The sequence below is a fragment of the Rhynchophorus ferrugineus genome, unplaced genomic scaffold (assembly GCF_030347505.1).
Source record: "Rhynchophorus ferrugineus isolate W39M unplaced genomic scaffold, kcgeb_rfMv2 rfM2, whole genome shotgun sequence".
NCBI classification, from domain to species: Eukaryota; Metazoa; Arthropoda; class Insecta; order Coleoptera; family Curculionidae; genus Rhynchophorus; species Rhynchophorus ferrugineus.
Genome location: NW_027472581.1, coordinates 6,193,039 through 6,211,612, shown reverse-complemented (window position 1 = coordinate 6,211,612; position 18,574 = coordinate 6,193,039). Strand labels below are relative to the sequence as shown.

General features: G+C 32.0%; 1 protein-coding gene across 10 annotated transcripts in view; it reads left to right on the top strand.

Annotated features, from left to right (window-relative positions):
• Eip93F (Ecdysone-induced protein 93F) overlaps positions 1-18,574 on the top strand; it is a 414,251-nt gene that overhangs the window by 131,874 nt on the left and 263,803 nt on the right. Inside the window, exon 1 of one of the 10 annotated variants that reach the window (XM_076394732.1) lies at positions 3,118-3,662. The exons of 7 other annotated variants lie outside the window; for them this stretch is intronic. In XM_076394732.1, the coding sequence (XP_076250847.1) occupies positions 3,632-3,662 (31 nt within the window). In that variant the 5' untranslated portion in view covers positions 3,118-3,631. Of the gene's footprint in view, positions 1-3,117; positions 3,663-18,574 lie in introns of those variants that run through there. 2 more of the 10 variants (XM_076394734.1, XM_076394731.1) reach the window with 2 other exon arrangements.

The window sequence follows — 18,574 nt, the reverse complement described above, 5'->3', positions numbered from 1 at the left end:
AAAAGAATCTTCAAATCAAGGACAGGACGGAGAAGGATCTTTACAAATTTGAAACTAAACTACCAACTACCTTTTTTTACCTTTTTATTTTTTTAATTGACACTTTAACTGTCTCTTTAATAAAACCAAATGGGATTAAGTATATATAGGAAGTAAAGAGAATTTAATTGTCCTATCGTTATATCAAATACTAGTAACAGTCATTACTTGAAGTAGTATTTGAAGTACTTACTTGTAGTCCAATAATTGTATCAATCATTGAAAAGCCGTGAAAGCATCTTTCAAAAATCACGTATGAATTTTCTGCGCCCCAAGCCCAGTAAAGTGTTTCATCGCGTAGAATGATTTTGCTCCATTTGTTGATGTTGAATAATTCATTAAATAAACACTTTTGGTTGAGAATTTTAATTAGTCTTAAGTTCTTGTCCTTGCAAAGTTATATATTCAATATTCAATATTTTGAACATATTTTCTTCGAAATTTACAAGTGAAATTACCCGAACTTATCAACGGCCATTTGTCAAGTTGTTTTTTAAAACACTGTTTTCTTTCGAAAGATAAATACAACCACATATCAATTGTAATTAATATTATACGCCATTTTTCATTCTTGTTATTTCTAGCTAGTGTATCATTCTAGCCACTCTGTGACATTTTGAACAAGGTATAAGAAATTAGCGTAGTTAAATTGGGTAAAGTATGCTTCACGTAAAGTATGCATCTTTCAACGCGGGATCTAGCTAGTTCTAATGCTGGCTTTTTTGGCAACATTTTTTAATTCAAATTACTCCTTTGATGCTTGTTATTAATGAATTAAACTGAATCTCATATAATTTCCCAGTTTACGTGATCGAACAGTGATTTACATATTTCAACAGGTTTTTCTATTTCGACAAAATCTAAAAATGGGTTATAAACTACGGACTTTTGTTCAAATTAACACATCAAGTACTTTCTAGCACAGTACGCATTAAGTACTTGTAGCTTTATTAATCAACAGTCAATGAACTGATCATCAGAAAGCAGGGTCATTACCCGTTGATCACTCAGTGATGAAAGGCACTTAATCAAATAGTACCCGAACGTATGCCCTAAAGATGTAACCCGTAACAATTACAAAACCTCGAATAGTTTTAGTCAATAAAAAATCTACATTAAACATTGCCATATTGAATTAAACTGCTAAGTATATAAGTATATATATTAACATTAGTTGGCTGCTAAGTAAAGCCGCCAACTAATGTTAATACATACCATATTAATGTAATTTTCAAATCCAAAACCGGGTAATACAAGAACTATAAGAAGAATGGTGCTAATATATTTATTTTTAAATGTTTTGAGATAACAATATACTTCAATACTTCAATAAAACGCCAAAACAATAAGCGTTCGTCTTTTTTTTTATAGAAAAACGCTTTTATCTGTGATCTCTAATAACTGCTCTAATTTGCTAAGATAAATCTGCCATTTCTATGAACAAGAAGCTATAACTTTGATTAAAAAAGCTGGTTCATTCAAGAAAACTCTACAATAGTTTATTGTGAAACGATAAGAAATGGCCCATCTCTTTCTAGTCGCAAATAATACTATTACAAAGCTGCTTGTTTGTGAAAAAATCCTAGTTATTATAACGAATAATTAAATTTGTTTCATCTAAATTATTAAAAAACGTTGTTTTACGATTATATATATATATAGACTGAAATAATTAATTAAATATTTCACAACAAAACTTGAACTTTGACCTTATTAATTTTAGTTTAATTATTGATACAAAAACAGAAACAGCAGTTGAAGAAAAAAATATTTCAGATTTAATTTCTTCAACGTACAAGTTAAAATATCTAAAAATAATACAACTTGATTTTTGTCAATTACATTTTGAACACGCCAAAATAATTAATTTCATACAGTTAATTTTTTTTATCTATATATTTATCTTCATCTCATCGACTACTTATTTGATTGTTTATGGCGGTTTCTATATATTTTAATCTGCTGAAAACAAAAATAGTATGAAACGATACCTGGAATTGGTTTAGTATATGAGAGGCCGGCTTGGTTGGCGCAGTGGTAAAGGCGACAGGATGATCCACTTACTGTTATGATAGTCGCGGGTTCGAATCCTGCTGGGGCATGGTCGTAAATTTATGTTTGTGATTGTATAACATTTGTGATTGTCCTAGGCAAGGGTCTAAAATCCGAGAAAGAAAATGATCCCAGTCACGCCAGTAACCAGGCTGGGTAAGGCCGGATGTATTCTCGGATGATTTCCAACTAGTCACTGGTGGGTTGCTCACAGATTCCACGTTAAACTGTAGGTCCAGTCCAGATAAACCCTTGGTATAAAATATAATATATATAAAACATATAAAGAAGAAAAGAAAAGAACTGGAATTGAAATATAAGAAAATTTGTAGGCTATTATATAAGCAAATACTGAAACCTATACGGAGTTCACTTATGGGGATGTTCTGCAAAGAGTAATATAAATAAAATACAAATTTTTCAGAACAAGGTTCTGAGAGGTATTGTGGGCGCATCCACATACTATAGGACTGATTACCTACATGGAGACCTTCAGATACCCACAGTTAGTCAAGAAATCAAGAGGATTGCAAGGGGGCATGAGGAAAGACTCCATTCTCATGAGAATAATAAGGTATTGCAGCTTTTGTATACCACCAAAACAGGACACCTACCCAAAAGTATCAAACCATCTGATCTTGTGTAGTGTTGTGTAGTGAGTTACATATAATAAAAAATACAGCAGTGACGTGTATAAACATTATTTTATCAGAGACTGAGATAGGGTCGATAGGTCCTCCTAGTTATATACCTAGATTTAAGTTATCATAAATACAAATACAAATGCAAATCACTTATTTGTAGCGCATATTACACAAACATTTTAGACCTAAAACTTCTTACTTGATATAAACTTCTTCATGCTTCATTCTCAAACAGGCATTGACATTTCAAAAGAATGACAAATAAATAAATATTTTAGTTAAACCTATTAAAAAAAGCATAGCGCTCCGTCCCACCAGTTTGCCAGCTCGATGGAATCGCAAGTTGCATTCGGGACCCGCGAGGCGTCCGACTCAAGTAGGCGAATCCGTCGTTGCCGCTCCGCCGTCAGCAGCGACGCCACGGTGCCGCTTCCATGCGGCTGTGGCCGCCAGTAGGCCGCGCATATGCAGACCTGACCTACCCGACAGTCGGTTCAGTGCTCATAGCCGAGGCGGTCTGCCCCGTAGCCCTAAATCGGGGTCCAAAAAAGGGCCCTCTCTCTCTCACGTTGCCGTCGTCGCCGTCGTAGTCAAAGTAGGCCTTGCATGCATACATTTCGCGGACGCCGCCGTCTTGTTACGTTTCCGGTTTTTTTCGAATTTCCGCTCGCGATGCCCGCGTCCCTCGTGCCCCGCGTCCCCGACCGTTTCGTTTTTTTCTCGAGTTGCACTTATCGATTCGCGACATTAGACACTTCTTATTTGCTTCAATTGTTTCTGTCGTCGCGTAGGGCCGCCCGCTCGATCTGAACCGTCGCTGTCGGATATTTTTCGTTGGTGTTTTTTTTAAGTTCGCCATCGCCTACTGTGATGTTTTGGTTGTTAATTCCACTGGAATGAAATATGTGCATAAGGATCCATATCTCGGTTAGTTGTCTCATGTTTCTTTTATTAGCGGAGGGTGCATGTATTCGTAGGATATCGTCTGTGTTTTTTTTTCATGTCTTATTGATGCAACAAAGGTACATTTAAATACTTTATACGCTGACGCCGCTATTTACGATGTTATTGCGCTTTAAAGTTGACCACGGCGTGTTGTTTTAACGTACGGACGTTCTTGTTTTGGCGCGTTAATGAGTTGCAAATATAACCGTCAAACAAGCCTATAAATGATTATACTTTAAAAGGCATCCAAGAAAATATTATTCTAAAAATATTGGATAGTGTTTATATTTATTTTCCTTGCAAAATTGGACAATTTCCTTAGGAGGGTAATCTCATACTTTGTAACTTTTAGTCACAAAGGAAAATGCAACATTTTATAAAAAGTTTGGAAAATTTAAAATGCATATTTGTCTGAATATATTATTAGACTCTATAGTCTTTAGTCGCATTCAAAACATGAAATATTTTGTAAGAATGTCCACAAATATACAAGACATATTCCTTGGAACTTATTCTTATACTCTGTAGTCTTTAGTAACAAATAAGCTATGGAACATTGTGTAGGAAACATTCCTTTAAATATATTCTTATACCATGTAGTTTATAATGACATACAAAAAAACATTTTGTAAGAAACTGACAATATGTATATGAAATATATTTATTATTCCTTATGCTTTGTAACGTTTAGTTGCAAATATCTTGAATCTTTGAATATATTCTTATACACTTTAGTCTCTAGCCAGAAAAAAAATGTAAGAAGTTCGAAACATATATAAACATATTCTTATAATCTCTGATATTTAATCACAAATCAAACATTAAATAGTTTGTAAGAAATTCGAAACATATGGAAGATGTATTTTATTGAATATATTCTCATATTCTACAGTCTTTAGTCACAAATAAAATATGAAAGATTTTGTAAGAAGTTCGCAAAATATACTGGACATATTCCTTGATGTATATTGTAAAATCTATAGTCTTTAGTTACAAACAAAATATGGAACATTTTGTAAGAAGTTTGGCACATATTTTGTGATCTTCAGTGAAATAGAATAGAAATTTTAAACTTATAAAAACAATGTAAAGCAACATTTTACACTTTATGGAGATCTTAATAGACAAATTGAATTGACCTAAAAAGGTGAGCACAATTAATACTTCAAGAAAGGAAGGTCCAGGTTTGGTTCAGTTTGGGGATTTATATCTATTATAATTTAGTTATGAATATGATAATTGAAAAATATTTATATTTAAACATTTGAGGTTATTTTAAGATTTTATCTAATCAATTTAATTTTTACTTCGCATTGCCTTCACTCGTTTTCCTCCTCTTCACTCATTCAACTGTTTTACATACACAAACAAACATAAATAAGATAATCTATTGAAAATACATTCATATCACCTTTTGATAACAATTTTTCGGTAAAATAGACGTGTGAAAACCGAATTCCGATAAATAAGTATTTCTGATTCCATGCGTATAAATATTGCGTGTATGAAATATACCTTTTTCATAATCTATATCAGCATGAAGTAGAAGGTACAGATTCATCTGTTTCGAAAGCATTTAGACAGAAATATGTATTAAAATTTTCATTTTTCGAATTTCTCAATTTGCTTGCTTCGAAAACATATTATATTTGTACTTGTACTTCTAGTTTGGACTTCCAGTTTCCTGTTTGGAAGCTTGATGCAGGAGATCATTCAAAACCTGTTCCTGCGCTAGATCAGAATCCTTTGAAAATAATTAATTTTATTTCAACCTTCACATCTTGAAAAACAACACGCTTATTATTATGTATTTCCATTTATACAAACAATATTTATCTTAAATACTACAAAAATTACACCATAACAACAAATTTCCTGTCAAGAAATATGTCATCTCCGACTATCTAGTGATTCAAACGCAATTTTGGGATAATAACATACATGTTTTAATTTAATTTTGACATATGCATCGGCTTTACTAGCCTCCCCACTACTCATTCAGTCCCCACTTCTCATTCAGCGGCATTATATCGCGTCGCAGCAACCAAACAGCAGACACTTACAAAAGGCCGTAAAGCTGCAGCCATCTTTCTAAATGTATCCAAAGCTTTCGTATCAAGTATGGCACACAGATCTAATTTTTAAAGCGAATCAACTAGGTCTACCGAATGACCTAAGATCGTAAAGATCGGCGATACAGTCTTCTCTCGGAAAAAAATTTCTGCAGGAGTCCCCCAAGGTACTCCGCTAGCCCCAGCCCTATTCAAACTTTACATGCCTGATTTCTCACTTCCTAAACAATCACGCACAGTATTTTTGCAGATAACACAGCTTTTTTCATCACCGGTTACAGTCCTGACCCCATACGAAACGGACTCCAAATACAACTCAACCATGCTATTCTGTTCCACAATATTAGGTATCATACCTCCAACTCCATACTTCCACTTCCAATGGTCAGCCCAAATCCATCACGCTATTTGCAAAAGCAATGGCGTGTATAGCCCACTATTTTCACTCCTCTGTAGAAAAAGCACACTCCCAATCCACCAGAAAGAGACTCTGTATAAAATGCTAGTCCATCAAGTCTGTCTCTACGGAGCTCAGGTGTCGTACAGGTACGTATCTGAGCGACAACTTGCATTAGTCCAAGTGTTCAAGTCCAAAAAAGACTGCGCGTTACTCAGTGACCCATGGTTTATGAGGAACGTGAACAAAAGCATGACGAACATGCTCAGTGTTAGGGTTCTTCCTTGCAGTCTTAGAACACGAAAACAACCTGATTGAATCAGAACAATGATTGAAGCAACATCAGCAAAAGACCATTTGGTTCTAGCTGGTCATTCTGGAAAAAAAAACATGTAGGTTTACTAGACTCCCTACTACTTCACTCCCCACTTCTCATTCAGCTGCACTATATGCACAACCATAGCTAAATAACATAAGTTATTAAGAGAATGTTAATGTAACCTCTTACTAGCAATTTTTCTCGATATAGTATTTGTGTGGACAAGTAACTGCAGGTTTTTAATTGTATTTTGTATCTTAAATTAATGAAAATATCATATACAATTATACAAAACCAACATTTTTTTTATTTCTCTTGGTGAGTCCACAATCTGCCCTATTGGCAATAAGTATTTTTTCTGTCTATATTATATATACATGGCATGTAGAAAATCACTTCATTAAGCAATCTTCTGTATAAAATATTATCTTAATTAATTAGTCTTATTCTAATGCTTATTCTAAAGTCTACATATGTCCAGTAATCAGATCAGGTGGTGTTAAACGTTTTAGTCTACGCACTTCACTATCACGTCGCATATTTAGCTGATTAGCGAGTACATTGGGATGCACTGACACTCTTTCGAAGTACTTCACACAAACACGTTGGATTACACTCGTTATAGGTTCTAGAGGAATATCGCGTTGTATCACTTTATTTGAAATATAGAGTACGGAGCATCAACAATAGCACTCAACACTTTATTTTGGAACCTTTGAATGATGGATATATTAGATTTGCTAGCGGTACCCCATAGTTGAATTCCATATGTCCAAATGGGCTTGAGTATAGACTCATACAGCAATACCTTGTTATCTAATGATAACTTGGATTTGCGCCCAATGAGCCAAAACATTTGATATAATTTTAGTCCTAGTTGTTTCCGTTTAGAGAGTATGTGCTCCTTCCAGGTTAGGCGTCGATCTAAATGCATACCAAGATATTTAACATGCTCTGCTTGGGGGATTTGACTATGATTGATGTTCACTGGTGGACATGTTCTTCTACGCAGGGTAAACGTTATATGCGTGGATTTTGATTCATTGGCTTTAATACTCCATGACTTCAACCATAATTGTATTTGCTCCAGGTGGGTTTGTAGGTTTATTGATGCTGTGACTGGATCTTTATGGGATGCTAAGATTGCTGTATCGTCTGCATATGTTGCCACAGTAGTTATTTTTGTGGTGGGCAGATCAGCCGTATACAGAAGATACAGTACTGGACCCAGTACACTACCTTGCGGAACTCCTGAATATATGGGATTTAATTCGGTATGTTCATCGCCTTGATTTACAAAAAAATGTCTGTCAGGTAGATACGATTTTAATAGCTGATTGTCCGGATGAGGGAGAAGTTTCTTTAGTTTAACCTGCGAGCCCGTATGCCATACTTTGTCAAAAACCTGAGATATGTCTAGGAAAGCAGCCGAACAATATCTTTTGGCATTTAGGTAAGCGTTTATTTTATTTACAAGTCTATGCACTTGTTCTATAGTCCCATGCTTATTGCGAATTTATTGCTGCTATTTCTATATCCATTTCAGTTTGTAACGGTAATTTTAGAGAGATATTTTGGTCTAAGTTTTCTCTAAATTATGGCCAATTAGTTCTATTATTGCACAGAGAAGGGGGTTTATCTTTGATGATAATTTTTGAAGAAATTGTTACTATTATTGGTGAATGATCAGAAGACATGTCGAAACATGGCTCTGCCTGACACTTTTTTGGATCAATATTTTTTGTAATACAGAAATCTATTGTATCTGGTACAAAACCAACATGATAATTTAATTATTTAACCTTGTATTATAATTAATACTAAATAGTTTCTATTGGAAATAAACCGGGTACATCGACCCAAAATATTATAAATCAAAATTGTTTGTAAAGATTCCGGCGAGCGACAAAGGTTATATTATTGAAGTTTTCTCTCGTATAAAGTGAAAACACTGAAATAAGATAAATCGCCTGTATGTATATTTAATGCAGTGACTGTGATAACGAGATCTTATTTATTTGAAAACCGTTATAAAGACGTAAACAGACACATTAACCTACGACAACGTTGTATTAGGTAAAGATTTAGTGCAAAGTTGATCTTTGTTTCGTCAGATATAAATATGTATGAATTGTCAATGTATGCGTAATTCTAGTCAATGAGAAATGTATCTAGACGACGAATTTATTTATCAGGCAATTATATATGGTTTTACACTATTTTGAATCTAAGAACGCTCTTGTTATTGGTATTTAAACAGTAAATAAGCAATATCTCATTTCTCCAATCTTCCGGAAAATTGTTGTGGCTTCTTTGTTGAGCCCAAAGAATGTCCTGAAATTATGTTTTCGACTTTAGGGAACATTCTTAAAACCTGTGGAACTAAATCAGGTGATTGGAACGGTTTCCGAAGCATATAGATTGAATGTTTAATATAAAATTGTAAAAAATTTGAAAGAAAGTGCATTATCGTGGCAGGAAAACATTTCCACCTGATAAAATAATTTTATAATATATAACCGCACAACTCTTACGTCTTGCTATTTTTGACGCACAACAGTAAATACAACAACAATGTTTCATTCAAACAAAAAACCACATTAATTTCTTCACAAATTAGCTGTCTTAATGAATATTATTACCAAATATGCCTTTAAATAAATAATATGTAAAATACAACTCTATGTACGAGGATATAATCAACAATAAATAAATACGAAAGACACTAAATAAAATTTTCTTATATTTAAATAAAGTTTTATTGTGAAAAATCGGTACAATGTATTTTATTCAAATAATTTCTTAATATATTACAAAGTCTCCTTTTTACCAACGAGGGTTTATCTGGACTATACCTACAGTTTAACGTGGGCTCCAAATCACGATCTTCGGCATTAGGCCTACTGCCTGGCCAGTGACCAATGTAGATAACATCACAGAAGACATCCGGTCTTACCCAGCCTGGTTACTGCCGTGACTGGGATCATTTTCCTCGTCGGATTTTACACCCTTGTCTAGGACAGAACCCGCTGCTGCCGCAACAGTATGGGGACCGTCCTGTCGCCTTTACCACTGCGCCAACTAAACCGGCTATTCAAAGTATTTTCCATCGACAGCCGCTACTATTTTCCGTCTTTCTTTCATGTGAATATCATCTCGAAACGATGTATCTTTGGAAACTATCCACCGGTCGATCCAATTTTTAGTATCTTCATAATAAGTGATCGCGATTAATATGTCAGAACAAGTAATTATTAGAAGGACAAGATCTGAAGAATACGACCGGTTGGGAGGCATTCCTTATTTGTATGTTTTCAAGTATTTCCCCTATTTTGCAACATGTAATCAACAGTTATAATTTCAAATTCTTCAAATTCTCACCAATTTTAACCGTCCGAATTGCTCTTTGTCTTCGGTGTCAAAATTGTCATTTTTAAAACGCCGAAACCAGTATTAGCCTGTTGAAATAGACGGAGAATTGTTACAGTAAACTTCACAGCGTTAAACAGGATTCTATGACCTTCAGTCGCCTTTTTACTAAACAATATTAAAAATAAAATAAACTTTTAGTGAATATCATAGAGACGAGAATAAAATAACAATGTTACTAAAATGTATAGATTTTTATTAAAACAACATTTAATAGTTCTATAGTACATTTACATGTTTTAAATATAGACATCATTATCATAGGAAAATTCTCGGATATCTATGAAATAAACAAAACAATTACCAGATGTTGCATTGTGTTGATTAAGCGGAATTTATGTTGAGTAACTATGTAACAATTTTTTGAAAACAAACACTTTTATATTATATTTTCTCTTTAAATTGTAAATCTTATTATAAAATACGTTTTGTAAAATATTATTTATAAATTACTTTATTATTACTACTCATGTATACTTAGGACAATTCACTACCATTTTCCCTAAATAAAATTAAATTAGACTAATTTAAACTAAAATTATTAGAAACATTACTTTATACAAGTTCCTGTGGGTTGATTTGCTTCAATCTTTTTTCTTGTGCGTTTGCTAATATTGCCTCCACACTGATAACTTAACGGACGTAGAATTTTTCATTTACTACTTAGCAATAAATATTGGCAATTAACCGAAGAGCTTTGTTTTGGCAGCGTTGAATTGCTAGGCAGTTTTCTTAGTGAATCTCTATAAGCTCAAATAGGCTTTATTATGAACTGAAAAATCAATCTCATCAGTACAGCTTTTTAGTGTGGATCTTTACCACCGCTGTGGATCTTGTTAACTGTCATATCTTAAAACATTGCAAAATTAAATATATAAATAGATAAATTTTATAAATAAGAGCACTTCTTTGATTTTAAGTATGTTCTGATAAACAACTATTTTTTTTTAATTTAAAGATTCTGTAAGTGTGTTTGACGTCCTCAAATATATAGATTTACCTTGGCTAAACAGAAACCTGGTTTTGGCTGTTATGAACATAATTTCACATCATCTTATATAGTACTTTTTACATTTAAGAGAGTGCAATATCTATTTTTCATCAAAATAATATATTAACAGCTTCGAAAATGCCATCCACATTATAGGGAGTATTCTGAAAATTAGGAGACATTGTACGGGATCAATAACACATTCACTAGTGTTGTTTTATTTGTGTTACTCACTAAATAATGTCTGTCTATAAAAATGGCTTCCCATATATTTTTTAGTAGATTTCTCGCAAATAATATCTTATTATAATCAAATAGAATATTTTCAAGTCAATAAAACATATAGACAGAAAATTGTCTTAAAATGTTTTATCGAATTTTTAAAATGATCAAAACCATTTATAAAGAAACTGATACTGTACAAATATCTTATATCAGCTATTTTACAAATCAACAAATAATAGTGTCTGATGATAGCGATGATGAAATAGAACATTTCATTTACATAATGCATTATGCATAACAAAAACGTTAAAACGGATGTACGGAAAATATGTGTAAGTTTTTTTTTCAAATATGTTGATAGGTTCCAACGAAGTATGATTGCGAATACGTCTATAGGTTTATGAAAAACAAATAAACTCTATTAGTTAATATTTTTTATTGATTGATTGACTGATTGATTGATATTATTGGTTTAAAGTGTCTCCAACTTTTCGGCATTTTTTAGAGACAAGTATTATTAACGACAACCGAGGCTAAATACCCCCCAAAAGTGGCGTGTTCCAAGGAATTCGAAAACAATAAGCTAATTAACAGTTACAATGCTTGGAATTAAAGAAAAACTATTAAATATTTCAACAACAAAACCTATACAACAAACATCCAGGCAAAACAGATATCTGTACAGAGAAATAACCAATAAATAATTATTATTGTATGTCATCCTAAAATAAAGTTATGTGCAGGTTAAAATAAGACTTTAAAATACAGACCAATTTCTTTGAGTAAATCAAACACTTTGAGCAGGTTTTGAGGCAAGGTAAGTTTCTTCTAACACTTAATAAATTTCTGAATTTCAATAAAACATGGGAGACTGACTGGTTTCTCACAATTGGGACACAGAGGTCTCTCAGTTCTGAAATGGCAGCGACCAATCGGTAGCCTGTTTAATATTACTTGCAAATCTCTATTATTTAGAGAGGTCCTATTTAGATGGGCCAAAGTTTATGTTCCTTTTCAAGCAGGTTCCACTCAAGCTATACCAGGCTATCTACCCTACCATCCATATATGGTTACAGATTTTTAGCGGGGACATTCAGTTTCCAGGTATTTCCTTGTGACTTCGGATCTAGGCGAATACGACGTTATTTTGTCGAGATATAAATAGACCGTACAATTCAAATATCTGCTCCTCTAGCGGACGTGAGGAAAATACACCATGGAGCATATATAGACTCAGAGAGTCAGAGCATATATAAGTTAATGTTTTTTAATAGCCACTCTAGCTACTGAGTAGATATTCGAATGGTAGGTCTAAGAAAGTCCTAGTGCAACACCCATCTCTAGGCCAGCTTAGACATTTCCTATATTATTCTAATATATTCCTTCAATGTTTGAACCTACTCTTACTAGTAAATAGTAAATTACAAATTTCTGACGGTTCGGGTGTTATCGGTACATCCTTCGGACACTCTCGGTTGTCGTTCACCGAATTTACGACGACCAATCTTATTTAGCATGCCCAGTTACCTTTTTAGTAACAACTAGATTAAAATCTCTTTGCGATTTATATTAGAAAATGATCTTGGATTCTTTGCTTTGATTATTACATGTTTTTTTTAAATATTAAACACTTTGGAGTATCTAAATTCATACAATTTTTATTACATTACACATTTTTAAACGCAAATTTTAAATTTGTAATATCTCCGAAAATATTTGTTTAATTTACATGCTGTAAGGAACCATATTGATCTATATTAATTGCACACTGTATTTAAGGTACTTAATTCGATAAGGATTAATGCCGTATTGCTTAAAATAGCTTCGTAAATAAGCCATTTTCTCACGTAAAAAGTAAACAATAAAAATAGTTAATGTGGGTTATCCCTAAAAGATAAACATATACCATCGCGGACTTTTTTGTAGACCTTTTTATGGTGTACAATACTGTAGTACATTAATTTGATCTAACTCGTAGGGTTAGGCAGCGTTTTTGCTAATTTCTAAATAAGCCTAAAAAAATAGGTTAATTTACGACATCACGTTAGAAACCTCTAAAATTAGCAATGTTGCCTTAGTATATTATGCATGTATTATACATGTAAACCTTCCTCTTGAATCACTCTATCTATTGAAAGAAACCGCATCAAAATCCGTTGCGTAGTTTTAAAGATTTAAGCGCACATATGGATATAGGGACAGAAAAGGCGACTTTGTTTTATACTATGTAGTGATAATATTTTTACTGATCTGCTAAATTAGGGTAATATTGAACGTAATGTATATTTTAAAATATGTTTCATAAATACTTTTCCAGACAGTTAATAGGAGCCTTATTATTTCTTATATAATTTCCATTATTTTCATATGTAATATTAAAATATAAATTTTAATTTAAAATTATGTTTTTATAATGTCTAGCAAACCTTCTCTATGTCATTATATCGATAAATTTTTATAATACATATTAGTTAGATATCCTTAGTTTAATCTTAATCTACAAATTAATATATTATTATCCGGCTTGGTGGCGCAATGGTAAAGGCGATAGGATGGTCCTCCTACTGTTGCGATAGCGGCGTGTTCGAATCCTGCTGGGGCATGGTCGTAATTGTCCTAGGCAAGAGTATAACATCCGACAAGGAAAATGATCTCAGTCACGCCAGTAACCAGGCTGGGTAAGACCGGATGACTTCTGCGATGATTTCTAAAGTTGGTCACTTGCCAGTCGGTTGCCACGTTAAACTGTCCAGTCTAGATAAACCCATAGTTGGTAAAAAGAGACTTTAAAATATATTATATATATATATATATATATATATATATATATATATATATATATATATATATATATATATACATACATATATATATATATATCTAATATATTTTAAAGTCTCTTTTTACCAACTATGGGTTTATCTAGACTGGACAGTTTAACGTTATATATATATATATATATATATATATACATACATATATATATATATATCTAATATATTTTAAAGTCTCTTTTTACCAACTATGGGTTTATCTAGACTGGACAGTTTAACGATATATATATATATATATATATATATATATATATATATATATATATATATATATATATTATATATATATATATATATATATATATATATATATATATATTATATATATATATATATATATATATATATATATATATTATTGTTCTGTTGTTCTGTTGTTCTTGCATACACCAAGTAAGATGAGTGCGGAATAAATATATATCAGTATATCAGTATATATTTCCTAAATTAAAATTAAATTAGATGACTTAAGTAAAGTGTAAAGCGTATACTATTGCATATTAGTTTTTGCTGTTTCGTTCGCTTTAAACTTCTGTTTCCTTCTCGCGTAGTCCAGTAGCTGTATTGTTCCACATCGTTGTGTTTTAATGGCCTTATTTCATGTTTTCATTCAATCGTGCAGTTCTTCGTTGGTTACGTAGCGATAAGCACTCGTTGGTAAGCGAAGTTTGTTTTGACAACGTTGGATTACTAGTTAATTTAATGTTTTAGTGCAACCCTAAATTTGCATCCCATAAGTCTAAACAGACTTTATAATTGACTGATAATCCAATATCTTTGATCTTATGCCAATTTGGTCAATATATTGAGACTAACTAGTAGATCTCTTTGATTTTGGGTTTGATGTAGCTGCTTTGTTGGTTGGTTTGGTTTTTGTCTAATGTGATGCTATATTGAGAATTGACAACTAACTAAAAGAATAAATATAATGTTATCTTTAATATGTTAAGTTTAATTATAATATTTTAACATAAACTTTTTATCATTTATATTTTATAAAATTGGTTTTGTTGAAAAACTGTAAACAACGTGTAGTGTTTTTATTGAATGACAAATAATATAATACCTGTAAACTTTGCACTGTAGGTGCTCTTTAAAATGATATGTGAGTTTGATAAACAAAACACTGATTCCGTGTAGGAATATCCACAATTTGTTAGCGTTTTTGGGTCATGAATACTTATTAAATCCTAATTATACGAAAATATCACATCACTCCTGTATTCTAAAAGGTGATTTATTAACCATAATCTTTAAGTAACAGTCCAATGACAGGTTAATTGCCCTACTGATATTTTAATTTGAATCTGTATAATTAGCAGCCGTAATATATATGCCTAATAGCTTATGATTGCAGAACCAGCGTGTTGAATAAAAAATTATTTTATGGTTTCTTTTATTGCAGGAGAGAAAAGTAAAGCTGCTTGTCTTTTATTTTCGGTTTGGTTGCTAAATTTAGTACAATTGTTGACTTTTCTAAACATTATTGATATTGTATTTTATTATTATATTATTCCTTTAAAATTATGTCGTAATGATTGACAATCCCTGAGTCTCTGAATCTATTTTAAAGAAATTAATCTCTTCATTTGTGTGTCGGTGTGTCACAGCTTATAAAGACCAGAAATATGCAGAATTATAACACAAATAGTACTAAAAAAGTCGATATATAGAAACTACAGAAAATGTTATCAGTTTGAGAGGACAACTGAACATGTCACTAGGGCAAAGCTTTGAAGGATGAAATATGTTTTTACCAAACACATATAAAATCAGCTCTACTACTACTCACTAATAAATAAATCAATCAAATAATGTCATAGATGCCAATAAAGTACATTAAAATGTAATATAGTTTCTCAAAGCAAAAAAGATAATTATATGATACACGAAGCCAATCATACCAACATTCACAATAAATATAACAAAAATTTCGTAACATTCATATGATCATATCTTTCATCATTACAATCTATTAGAAAAAACCACAATTACTTCATAATCATCTTTATATTTTATCAAAATACAAAATAATCGAAATAACCAATTTATTGAGTGATAACTTTTATGTTAATATCAGTTTTGTCAGTGCAAGTAATAACAAAATAATAAAATAACTTTTTTCAATTAAATTTAGCCTTGTGTTTAATTATTTAATAACCTTTAATATTTGTTAAACAAACCATTTAAATACGAAGATAAAACGTTTAACCAGGTTTATTAAAATAATTAATAAGTTTATGCATAGTGGTCATATACAGACACAACTAATTTAAAGAATTAACTAATTCGTAATCTACCTTTTCTTTAAATTTAAATCTAGTTATGACGCTAGCCACTCAATTTATTAAAATAAATGTTAAGATAAGTAATATAATCATTAAATCCTCATATATACAATTTGGAAAAATACATGACAAGGAAAAATACCAGAAGATGTGATCTCCTACCGACCTATAAGTTTATTACCGATAATCTCAAAAGTTTTCGAGAAATTACATAAAGAAGCTAAACTATATAATAGAAAAAAGAAAGATTATTCCAGAACAAGCAGTTTGCATTTAGCAATAAGCATGGGACTATAAAATAAGTACATAGACTTGTAAACAAAATAAACACTGGCCTAACTGCCAAAAGATAGTGTTCGGCTGTTTTTTTAGATATACCTTAGGCTTTTGACAAACTATGGCATACGGGCTTGCAGGTTAAACTAACGAAACTTCGTATCTCACTATTAGAAATTTTGTTGTAAATCAAGACGATGAACATACCGAATTAAATCCCATATATTCAGGTGTTCCGCAAGGTAGTGTACTAGGTCCAGTACTGTATCTTCTGTATACGGCCGATCTGCCCACCACAAAAAAAAACTACTATGGCAACATACGCAGACGACATAATCACAGCATCAATAAACCTACAAGCCCACCTGGAGCAAATACAATTATGGTTGAAGATATGGCGCATTAAAGCCAATGAAACAAAAACCACGCATGTAACGTTTACCCTGCGTAGAATAACATGTCCACAAGTGCATATCAATCATCGTCAACTCCCCCAAGCAGAGCATGTTAAATATCTTGGTATGCACTTGGATCGACGCCTAACCTGGAAGAAGCACATACTCTCTAATCGGAAACAACTTGGACTTAAATTATATCAAATGTATTGGCTCATCGGGCGCAAATCGACGTTATCATTACATAGCAAGGTATTGCTGTATGAGTCTATACTCAAGCCTATTTGGTCATATAGAATCGAACTATGGGGTACCGCTAGCAAATCTAATATATCCATCATTCAACGGTTCCAAAATAAGGTGTTGCGTGTCATTGTTGATGCTCCATACTACTATACGTCAAATAAAGTGATACAACGCGATATTCCTCTAAAACCTATAACTATTGTAATTCAACGTATTTGTGTACTCGCTAATCAGTTAAATATGCGACGTGATAGTGAAGTGCGTAGACTAAAACGTTTAACACCACCTGATCTGATTAATGGATATATGTAGACTTTAGAATACGCTTTAGAATAAAACTAATTGATTAAGATAATATTTTATACAGAAGATTGCTTAATGAAGTTATTTTCTACATGCCATGTATATATAATATAGACATAAGAGATACTTATTACCAATAGGACAGATTGTGGAATCACGAAGAGTAATAAAATAAAAAAAAATATAATGAACAGGTCGACACTGATAGAAATATTTGTTTTTTAGTGCTAATGCACTTTTAGATATTAGTATTAATTATTATTAAATATCTAACAAACCGGCTTGGTGGCGCAGTGGTAAAGGCGTTGGGACGGTCCTCCTACTGTTGCGATAGCCGCCGGTTCGAATCCTGCTGGGGCATGGTCGCACATTTATGTTGAATGAATGATCTCAGTCACGCCAGTAACCAGGCTGGGTAAGACCGGATGTCTTCTGGGATGATTTCTAAAGTTGGTCACTCTCCAGCCGGTAGGCTTAATGGTGAGGACCGTGGTTCTTTAAAATACATATATATATAAAAAGGAAACTTTAAAATATATTTAAAAAAATCTCTAACAAAATTACATTACAGCACATATAATTGCTCGATCATATTTTAAAATGCCTGGTATAAATATTCCATTTATTTCAATATAAGCATTCATTGAAAATCAATTGAAAAAAAGACTAAATTTTCACAACTAATATACATTTAACGTAAATAATATTTATACAGATCGATAGAATTAAATAAAATAAAATCCATCATGTTATTATTACTTTCCAATTGGTTGTTAAATTGTTAAAATTAACGTTATAGCCATGAAACCCATTCAATAAAATAACCTGTTGCCAATGCAGAATTTCCACTCGCGAGATATCAAATATTTATATCGTTCTCTAATAATTAATTAAACATTTAGGTAATATTATTGGGTGATAAAATAATGTGGTTTAAATCATTGTTGTTTACTCGATTGAAAATTTGACATATTACAGATATTAATTACCTGGTCCATTATATCTGAACGAACTCTAGTTTTAATGATGGTAGAATAATTAGTAATAACAATTATCTTCTTTAATAGTTCACGCTCTAGATACGGTTTATGATTTTAAATAAAATAGAATAAGTGTATC